The following is an 11,337-nucleotide window of genomic DNA, read 5'->3' as shown; positions in this document are numbered from 1 at the left end:
ACATGTCTATTTGTTCATTTTGTTTTAGAGTCACATTTTGCATACTCCTAGCATCATGAGAAAGGGTAGACCTCCAATTAGCCGAGATCAATTCGAGGACAGGTTGGACAGATTAGAAAGGATGGTAGAGGGTTTGGCCCATGAGTTGAGGCAAGCAAGGCAACAGAACACTAGCACTACATCTAATCAGGCCGACGTGCAGTTCCACCTCCACCTCCTCCAGTATCACAAGTGCCTCCGCAGCCAGCTTTGTATGGGGATGGCACGTTGACCTTGATCAAAGAATTCAAGAAGATGAATCCGTCGAAATTCGAAGGAGGTATAGAGCCGATGAAGGCAGAAGCATGGGTTCTTGAGATGGAAAAGTTGTTTGAGGTTTTTCCCAGCACCAACACTCAGAAGGTGTCATTGGCAGCATTCACATTGGATGACGACGCCCGTAGATGGTGGATGATGATCCGAGAAGGCAACCCAGGTTTGACTTGGGCCAGATTTTTGGAGTTGTTCTACGACAATCACTTTCCCCTCAGTGTCAGAGATCGTAAGACCACAGAATTCCAAATGTTGACGCAGGGTAACAAAACAGTGGCTGAATATGATCGTGCTTTCACCGAGTTGGCAAGGTATGCACCCCACATGGTCAACAACGAATACATGAAAGCTAGGAAGTTTGAGAGTGGACTTCAGGGCCCAATACAAGATCGGGTTAATATGCTCAACATGCTGACGTATGCCGGAGTGTTAGATAAAGCCATCTTGGCAGAAGCTAACTTGAATAGAAGTCAGAGTTCAGGGGAGAATCAGAGAAAGAGGCAGGATTATGACAATTGCCAAGCACCGTCCGATGTTAATAAGAAGGTAAATGTGGACAATTCAAGCAACTCAAATCAGGAAAGTGGCACCAGGCCGACATGTACAAATTGCGGGAAGCCACATTTTGGGGTTTGTTATCGGGTATCTGGAGCATGTTTTGAATGCGGTGAGATGGGTCATCGTATTAAGGATTGTCCCAAGGCAAAGGCTAGAGATGATAAGAAGAGATGAGAATCTGACATCCGGAGTTGTTTGGGGACAAAGTAAGTTAAGTTTGGGGACCAAACTTCTTTAAGGGGGGAAGGATGTAACAACCCTCACTTTGCCTTAATTATGCTCACATGCATTTATATGATTTTGTCTTGTTAAGTTGCATTCATGAAATTTTGTTTTGTTTTATCTAAGTGTTGTTGCATGCTTTGTTCCTTGTTTGGTGTGTGTTTAGCTGAGGTCATCTTAAGCCTAGGTTGCACCTTTGAACCTTTTACACCTAGGACCATCTTGGAACCACTTTGGTTGACCTTCACCTTCGCCCTGGCATATTGGCCGAGATGTCGTAATCTAGGCCGAGGCGTGCATCACCTAGGCCGAGATATGTATCATCTAGGCCGAGATGTTATCATCTAGACATCCTAAATCTTTGATCCCTGCACCTGGTGATCTTGTTCCTGGACTGGTATGACCTAGACCGAGGTATGGCACATCTAGGCCGAGGTGTGGCATAGTTAGGCCAAGTGTTATCCTTCCTAACCGAGATCATTAAGACTTTACTTGCCGAAGCCTATGTTTTGATCCGAGGTCATTACTTGCCAGAGTACCCATGTCACACGACCCTGGTTCTGAATCCGTAGGCTTTTTCGGCCCAAAGGCATCAGGCGCCGATGAGGCTCCGAATTCAGAGACTGGCCAATCCTGATATCCACGAAGGGCGCTCCGAATCCGGAGTCTTTTCGGCCCAAAGGCATCATGCGCCGATGAGCTTCCGAATCCGGAGACTAGCCAATCGTGATATCCACGAAGGGCGCTCCGAATCCGGAGGCTTTATCGGTCCAAAGACATCATGCACCGATGAGGCTTCGAATCCGGAGACTTTATCTGGCCAATCGTGATATACACGAAGGGCGCTCCGAATCCGGAGGCTTTATCGGCCCAAAAGGCATCATACGCCGATGAGGCTCCAAATCTGGAGACTTTATTTGGCCAATCGTGATATCCACGAAGGAAGCTCCGAATCCGGAGGCTTTTTCAGCCTAAAGGCATCATGCGCCGATGAGGCTCTGAATCCGGAGACTATTTGGCCAATCGTGATATCCACGAAGGGCGCTTTGAATCTGGAGGGTTTTTTAGCCCAAAGGCATCATGCGCCGATGTGGCTCCGAATCCGGAGACTTTATTTGGCCAATCATGATATCCATGAAGAGTGCTCCGAATCTGGAGGCTTTATCGGCCTAAAGGCATCATGCGCCGATGAGGCTCCGAATCCGGAGACTTTATTTGGCCAATCGTGATATCCACGAAGGGCGCTCTGAATCCAGAGGCTTTATTTGGCCAATCGTGATATCCACCAAGGATGCTCCGAATCTGGAGGCTTTTTTCGGAACAGTTTTGAGCTAGATTTCGCAGTAAGTAGAAATGTGTACATGGAATCTTTTCATTACAAAAGTGGAAAGTGTACATGGTGAGCCGTTCAAAGCTAGTATCACTCCCCACAGGTCGGGTTCAATGATAGAATTTGCGCAAGTGCGTTGAATTCCAAGGCCGTGGCAGACTCTTTCCAGACATGTCTTTGAGCCGATATGCCTCTACTCCTGTGATCGAATCGACTTGGTAGGGGCCGTCCCAGTTAGGACCTAATTTTCCATCAGCCGACTTCCTGGCGGCTGGGAGTACTTTCTTCAAGACCAACTCTCCTGGTGTGCAGCGGCGCACCTGAACACGTTGATTATACGACTTAGCAAGCTGCTGTTGATACCGCGCCATGGATGCGAGGGCACGGTCTCTTCATTTTTCAAGTAGGATCAAATCCAAGGCCAGCATCATGTCGTTTTGGCCCATATAAAAAATTGTCGATTTCAAGGTTGGGAGGCCGATCTCCAGGGGTATGATTGACTGGGTTCTAAAGCATAGAGCAAATGGCGTTTCCCTAGTAGATCGCCTCGGCGTAGTTCGATGAGCCCACAACACACTCGGCAATTCTTCAATCCATTTGCCTTTAGCTTTCTCCAGCCTCTTCTTGATGCCATCCAAGATGGATTTGTTAGAGGCTTCAGCTTGACCATTACTTTGTGGATAAGCCAGTGTGGAAAAGTAAGGCCGAATACCATACTTGCTGCACAACTCTCGGTAGACGCCACAATCGAACTAGGTGCCGTTGTCTGAGATAAGTGCTCTTGGAATGCCGAATCGTGTTATGATGTTTCTCCAAACAAAATGCTTCACATTGGTTACTCGGATGTGCGTTAGTGCCTCCGCTTCTACCCATTTTGTAAAATAATTTGTCACAACAATCAAAAATCGCTTGTTACCCGGGGCACGAGGCAGTGGTCCGACGATGTTAAGGCCCCATTGGGCGAACGACCAAGGACTGGTTATGGAGCTTAGCTCTTCAGCAGGTAGGCGAGTCAAAGGAGAGAACTTCTGGCACTGTTCACACTTTTTCACGTAACATTTGCTATCGGCTCTCATTGTCGGCCAGTAATACCCTCGTGTCACGGCTCGATGAGCCAAGGAGTGCCCGCTAGAATGGGCGCCACAACTACCTTTATGTATTTCAGTCAAAAGCTCCACGACTTTGTCCAGGTGCACGCATTCCAAATATGGACCAGAGAGGGATTTTTTGTAAAGCCTTGCGGATCCAAGTAATATCGCAGGGCTTTGTTTCGCAGCTTGTGCGCTTCTTTCTTGTCCTCTGAGAGCTGTTCAGAAGATAGGAATGCAGCAATGGGATCCATCCAACTCGGTCCAGATTTTATAATATTGACCTGGACTTCCTCCAAATGGCCAATGCTCGGCTCCGGGATGAAACCTACTTCGATGGTTCGTTTAATCTCTGAGTTAATGGCGGAGGCTAGGCAACCCAGGGCATCTGCATGTGTGTTCTGATCACGTGCTATCTAGTTCAATTCATGATGGTCAAATTTTGCCAGCAAGGAGTTGGCCGTTTTCATGTAAGCCTCCATACGATCGTTTCTTGCCGCGTACTCCTCCTTTAGCTGATTGATCACCAGTTTTGTCTGAAAGAAATGTCTGAAAGAAATGTCGGCAGCGGTTCGTGGAACGACTGATGAACCTGTTGAGTGCGGTGGCCATCCCCATTAACTTCTGAACTTCCTTGACCGATCGAGGGGAGCCGAGTTCTAGGATTGCTGTGATTTGCCTTGGGTTGGCTTCGATTCCTCGGTGGTTGACAATGTAACCCAAGAATTTACCAGAGTCGATCCCAAATGCACATTTGGAAGCGTTCAGCTTCATTCTATATTTACGTAGAATGCCGAATGTCTCTTCCAGATCGGCTATATGATTCTGCTCTTCCTTGGACTTGACCACCATATCGTCAATGTACACTTCCATAGTGTGGCTGAGTTGTTCCTTGAACATGGCAGTGACCAGTCTTTGGTAGGTTGCCCCTGCGTTCTTCAGCCCAAAAGGCATAACCTTATAGCAGTAGGTTCCTCTTGGGGTGAGGAATGCAGTTTTGTCTTGGTCCTCTGGATGCATAGCGATTTGATGTTAGCCTCTGTAAGCATTGAGAAAGCTCATACGTTGATGGCGTACCGTCGCATCTACAAGTTGGTCAATTCTGGGTAGGGGAAAACAATCCTTGGGGCAGGCTTTGTTTAGGTCCATGAAATCGATGAACACTTGCCAAGTCTCATTTTTCTTCTTCACAACCACTGTATTAGAGAGCCATGTAGGGTAAGTCACTTCCTTGATTTCCCCAGCGTCAAGCAGCCTGTCAACCTCCTCAACAACGACGACAGTGTGCTCTGCGGCTGACCGCTGGCTTTTCTGAATGATCGGCTTGCACTTAGGATCAACATTCAAACGGTGCTTTGAAACGGACGGATCTACACCCGGCATCTCATATGGAGTCCATGCAAAGACATCGAGGTTGTAGAGTAGGAAGGAAATTAGCCGCTGTCTGTTGGCTTGATTCAAGGAGGCACCGGCCATGAAGAACCTGTCTAGGTTTCCATCGATTTCGACTCGATCTAGGGCTTCCGTGGCCTTTTCACTAGGGAGCCTCCCAATATCATCGAGGCTCTCCCGATCCGATACCTCAATGGAATTCACCTGCAACTCCTTCGGTATCTTTCCAACAAGGATATAGCATGCTTGTGCCGACTTTTTTGAACCACGGATTTGTTCAATGCCATGTGCTGTCGGGAAGCGAAGTAGCTAATGATAGGTGCTTGGCACAGCTTGCATAGTATGCAACCAAGTCCGCCCCATGATGAGATTATATGGCGATGGTAGCTTCATGACCAAGAACTCCACATCCACTGTACGGGAGCCCACTCGAACGGGTAGTGTGATTTTCCCCAACGGGTACTCTGGATTGGTGTTGAAGCTGAATAGTGGATAAGGGATCGGGGAGAGATCCGATTCAGAGAAGCTGAGTTTGGTGAATGTCTTGTAGTATATAACCTCCGATGTGCTCCCCAGATCAATAAGTACGCGCTCAACTGTGAATCGGTTTACGCGTAACTCAATTACCAAGGGATCGATGTGGGAAAGTGTCACTCTGGCCAAATCTGAATCATCAAAAGCAATGCTTGCAGCTTCATGGGGCCGTTTAGCTGGAGTGAGTTGATTTTGAAGGTCGGGATTCGACTGAATCGTATGCACCGCGGATGAAATTGGCAGGCTGTATATCATGGGGATCACGCCGAGTGGAGGGGAATCTTGTCTTAAGGCTATTATTTTGGTTGAGTTGCCTTTTCGGACGTACTGTTGTAGCTGACCGTCTTGTACCAATTCCTCCAGGTGATCTTTTAATGCATAACAACTCTCAGTGTCATGGCCATGATCCTTGTGATACTCGCACCGCCTATCCCGTCTTCGCGTGTCGAGAGGTCCCACCATTTTTTACGGCCATTTGAAGAACGGAAGATGTTGGATTTTGGACATGACCGTGCTGATTGGCTTTGACAACTCAGAATATTTCTTGTCAGCGCGCCTTGTGTGCTTGCTATCGACTTGCAGCTGTTCATTTGCTCGGTGGGAGCATTGGTCGCTTGACCGGCGAGAATCTCGTCTCTTATCTCGTTTCTCCTGATGCCATGGTTCAGGGCTCTGAGGTGTGACAGAATTTAACGGCTGAGCAATTTCAGCAGGAGTCGTCTTGTTGGTCACATTTCCGGCTTTAACCCACAAGGCATCATCTTCTACTTTACAGTATTCTTCAACTTTCTTCATCAACGACCAAACTGTTTTGGGGGGCCGTCTGGTCAAAGAGCTGCGGACGGTACTGTCGGGATGCAGACCCATCTTGAAGGCGGTGATGGCCATGGAGTCATTGCAAGCATCGTCTACCAAATTGAAACATTCCTAATACTGCGCCGAATACACACGAAGGGTTTCCCCCGATTGAATCTGCATTTCCCAGAGGGAATCGGCTTGCTTTGGCTGGACCTCATTAGTGATAAACCTTGCCCTGAAGGATTTTTGGAGTTGGTGGAAGCTTTTAATCGAAGCCGGCTCCAGTTTATAATACCACTTGACAGCTAGTTGTCCCAAACTACTTGAAAATATTCTGCACATGAGAGCCTTGTTATCTGTATGCAGCGTCATGGCTTGCTTGTAATGGCGGATGTGATCGGTGGGGTTTGATTTACCGTCGTATAAGATGAATGACGGTGCTTTGAATTTCTTGGGTAGCACTACCTTTGCAATCCGTCGTACAAAGGGATCGCGCTGGTCTTCTTCATCTGAACTGTTTCTTCTTCGCTTATGCCTTATTCGGGGACTCTCTTCAGAAGAACTGGTAGTTTCAAGTCGCCCCTTCTTCTTGGGCTCCAGGGATAATGAGTCGAAGTTGCTATCAGTGTCGTCTTGTCGGGCTCGAGGTCGTCGATCACCTGCCCTTAGAGGTCGTTCCGGATCTAGGCGTACAGCTTGTTTGGACTTCGCCACTTCCAAGGCCAAATCTTGATAGAGACGTTCGTTCTCAGTGATCATGTTCTCCAACCTCTGTTCGCTTTGCTTTGCTTGTTCCATGATCGCCTGCCTTGTCTTATGCTCTGAAGTCGAGGGTGAGGCGAAGTTCAAGGCGCGTCTTGCGGTGATAGTCTCCGGTCCAAGCATGTTTGTTAGAGTGAGGTCGTCTCTCTGTGTGGTTTCGTTAGTGACAATCGGAGGGTCTTCTGTTATGCCCGCCATGGATGTATTTGAGTATTTCCACAGACGGCGCCAATTGTGGGGATATGGTTTGGAAATACTCTTTGGATCCTGGGAGATGCTCGTGATCCTCTACTAGCCACCTGAAAAAGAATTAACACTCTGGTCGGGGGTGCTGGAATTAGCACTCTGACGGGCAAGTCAGTTTCTACTCTCTGAATTACTTGTATTTTAAGTTAAGTGTAATGGTTCTCCCGTACCTCTTGCTGGCTGATGTTTTTCTATTTATATCTTTCCTTTATTGGGCCTCGGGATTGGGACCACTTTCAATTTGGCATTCGGCTTCGTTCGTAACAAACCGCTTTTCACTCGGCCCTTTGCTCAACCGGCTATATGGCCGAGTAGGGCAGGATTTGAGTGTGCAAGACTGCGCCGAATGCCATATATTTTGACCTTTAGTTCGACTATTCGGCCTATTTACGACTTCAAATAGTCGGCCCCCACAGGTCCCACCTTAATTGATGCTCAAAGTTAGCAAAAAATAAGATTTTTCAAAAGCTTCCAAAGCCATTCTCCAATAATCCACCACATGAATGGAATTCACGATAACAGATATGCAATAAAATGCAAACATAGAAATATTACATTAAGAAGATACACCACATCGAGATAGGTAGGTTTTGGCTTTGAACCTCCTCTAGTGAAAGCCTATCAAACTTACTGGCTAACCAATGGACATGATACCTTGAACTATTCAACTATTTGTGTAAGCTAAGACAATAGACTACACATAGTGTATCCATAGACACAGTTTGGTTATTACAGTTGTGTTCATTTTGGCCCTGAACAACGCCTGTTAATTCATGAGTGCTCTAGAGAATTTAGCCTTCTCAATTCTCATAGAACCGGCCCACTTTACCCTCATATAGGTGATTTCTTATTAAGAGTATCCTGCTATACCCCACTTGGACGTCCAAGCTATAAGAATCATTAAAAGCAAAGCTTATCCTACTAACACTGCAGGTATCACTCTTGTTATCATAGAAATAGATAGAAGTAAACCTCCTTAGTGTTACGTGAAGTCATCCATAATTCGGTTGTCCCTTTGAACCTAGATCTTGGGATCTCCAATCAACTAGGTTGGGTTGCCATTATGGCGACTTTTAAGTAATAGGCTTTAATCTTATTCCCCTCAATAAATAACATACTTGCTCTGTGGCTAGCCCTTTAGTTAATGGATCTGCAATATTCTCGTTTGACATTACATATTCTATGGAAATTAGTCCATGTGAGAGCAAATACCTAACGGTATTATGTCTTCGACGAATGTGTCGACACTTACCGTTATACATATGATTCTGTGCCCATCATATTGCTGCTTCACTATCACAGTAAATGCATATAGCTGGGACAGGTTTACGCCAAATTGGAGTGTGTTCTAAGAAATTACGAAGCCATTATGCTTCTTCTCCTTTTTTATCTTATGCGATAAACTCAGATTCCATTGTCGACCTAGCTATGCATGTCTGCTTGGAAGATTTCCAAGAGATTGCAGCATCTCCTAGGGTAATGACGTATCCACTAGTGGATTTTGAGTCTTTAGTATCCGATATTTGTATCACTGTACCCCTCGAGTACTGCTAGATATTTGGTATAATGAAGGCCATAATTCTGGGTATGTCTTAGATACCTAAGTACCCTAATTATCGCTTGCCAATGATTGGACCATGGATTACTTGTGTACCTACTCAATTTGCTTACAGCATAGGCTATATCTGGCCTAGTGCAATTCATTAAGTACATCAAGCTTCCGATTATCCGAGAGTACTCTAATTATAATATGCCTGCACCTGTATTTTTTGACAAATGAAGACTAATGTCAACAGGTGTTTTAGCAAGACGGTCTTCATACTTTCCAAATTTCTCCAGAATCTTCTCAACATAGTGAGATTGAGATAAAGCATATCCTTTAAATGTTCTGGTAATTTTTATTCCAAGAATTACATCTGTTACTTGCAGATCTTTCATGTCAAACTTTTTATTCAACATTTTCTTTGTAGATTTAATCATGTCATTATTGCTTTCAATAATGAGTATGTCATCCACATAAAGACAAACTATGACATAGTCTTTGTTGTGCTTTTGACATAGACGCATTTGTCACATTCGTTTATCTTAAAACCATCTGAAAGCATAGCGTGATCAAATTTTCCATGCCATTGTTTCGGAGCTTGTTTTATTCCATAAAGGGATTTGACAAGTTTACAAACCTTTTTCTCTTAGCCGGGAACTTGAAACCCTTCCGGTTGTTCTATATAGATTTCCCTATCTAACTCGCCATTCAAAAAAACTGTTTTAACATCCATTTGATGTATTTCCAGATTATACAAAGCTGAATCGCAATCAACATGCAAATAGATGTTATTCTTGTCACTGGTGAATAGGTGTCAAACTAATCAAGGCCTTCCTTCTGCCTATATCCCTTAACAACAAGCCTAGCCTTGTATTTATCTATTGAACCATCTGCTTTCATTTTTCTCTAGAATATCCACTTATATCCAAGAGGTTTACACCCTGGTAGAAGATCTACTAGTTCCCAAGTATGATTTTACAGTATTGATTCAATTTCACTATTCACAGCCTCTCTCCACAATGGAGCTTCAAGACTTGACATTGCTTCTTTGAAGTTTTAAGGCTCATTTTGTAATAAGTATGTCAGAAAATCTGAACCAAATGATTTAGAGATCCTAGCCCTCTTGCTACGTCTAGGTTCATTTGATTCATTATCATTGTGGTCTTCACTGCTACCCATAGTAGTATCAAAAGTTCTTTTATTTGAACTTTTCTTTTTAGTTTCCTTACTAGGAAAAATGTGTTCGAAAAATGACATATTTCTTGACTCAATAATAGTGTTTACATGCATATTTGGATTTTCAAGTCTATGAAGTAAAAATCTATATGCATTACTATTATTTGCATAACCAACGAACACACAATCAACAGTTTTTGGTCCTATCTTAGTTGTTTTGGGACTAGGAACTGCCACCTTAGCCAAACACCCCTACACTTTGAGGTAATTGTAGGTAGGTCGTCGACCTTTCCATAATTCATAAGGTGTTTGATTGAGTTTCTTGTGGAGTACCCTGTTAAGGATAAAGTTAGTAGACAAAATCGTCTCCCCCCACATGTTCTGGGGTAACCCTGAACTAATCAACATAGCATTCATCATCTCTTTAAGATTTTGATTCTTTCTCTCGGCAACTCCATTTGATTAAGGAGAATAGGGTGCAGTGGTTTAGTGAATGATACCATGTTCAGAACAAAATTCTTCAAATGGTGCATCATACTCACTGCCTCTGTTACTCCTCACTATCTTAATAGTTTTGCCAAGTTGACTTTCAACCTCAAGTTTATATTGCCTAAAAGCTTCTAGGGCTTCATCTTTACTTCTCAATAAGTAAGCATAGCAATATCGAGTGCAATCATCAATAAAAGTAATAAAGTACTTCTTATCTCTTTTAGTTTGAACAAATTTTAAATCACAGATATCTGTGTGAATTAAACTTAGAAGTTCAGTACTTCTTTCAACTTTATTAAATGATTCCTTTGTGAGTTTTGCCTCAACACAAATCTTACATTTATGATTAGGATCAAATTCTGAGCTTCGTAAACATTCTAAAGCAACAAGTCTACACAAAGAATTAAAATTAACATGTCCTAATCTACCATGCCATAAAAAAGAAGACTTATCAATATAAACAGAAGATATGTTCTTATTATTAATAACCAAATTTGGTACAACAGTATTTACATTAAGCTGGAAAAACGTGTCACTCATATAACCTCGCCCCACATACATTCCACTCTTGGAGAGTACAACCTTGTCAGATTCAAAGACTAATTTAAATCCATTCTTGATCAACAATGACCCATAAATCAAATTCTTGTGAATCTCTGGCACATGGAGTACATTGTAAAGAGTGAGTTCTTTCCCCAAGGTCATTTTCAGCACAATCTTTCCCTGTCCTTCTACAGTTGAAATAGAGAAGTTTCCCATAAAAAATTGTTCCCCACTTTCCACCACTTTGTAGGTTGTGAACATCTTCTTATCTACATATATATGGAGGGTTGCTCCAGTATCCACCCACCACTCCTTGGGATTGCCCACCAAATTTGCTTCAGAGA

The 11,337-nt window shown here is 43.9% G+C and overlaps 1 protein-coding gene across 1 annotated transcript; it reads left to right on the top strand.

Annotated features, from left to right (window-relative positions):
• The first annotated feature begins 357 nt into the window (after positions 1–357).
• LOC145824016 (uncharacterized) lies at positions 358–1,044 on the top strand. Its single transcript, XM_082923599.1, has 2 exons — positions 358–446; positions 531–1,044. The coding sequence occupies exons 1-2, from the start codon at positions 358–360 to the stop codon at positions 1,042–1,044; spliced, it is 603 nt and encodes a 200-aa protein (XP_082779725.1).
• Positions 1,045–11,337: the final 10,293 nt, after the last annotated feature.

The sequence above is a fragment of the Camellia sinensis genome, chromosome 4 (genome assembly GCF_055761805.1).
Source record: "Camellia sinensis isolate YWXY chromosome 4, ASM5576180v1, whole genome shotgun sequence".
Lineage (NCBI taxonomy): Eukaryota > Viridiplantae > Streptophyta > Magnoliopsida > Ericales > Theaceae > Camellia > Camellia sinensis.
This window is presented reverse-complemented; position numbering and strand designations above follow the sequence as displayed.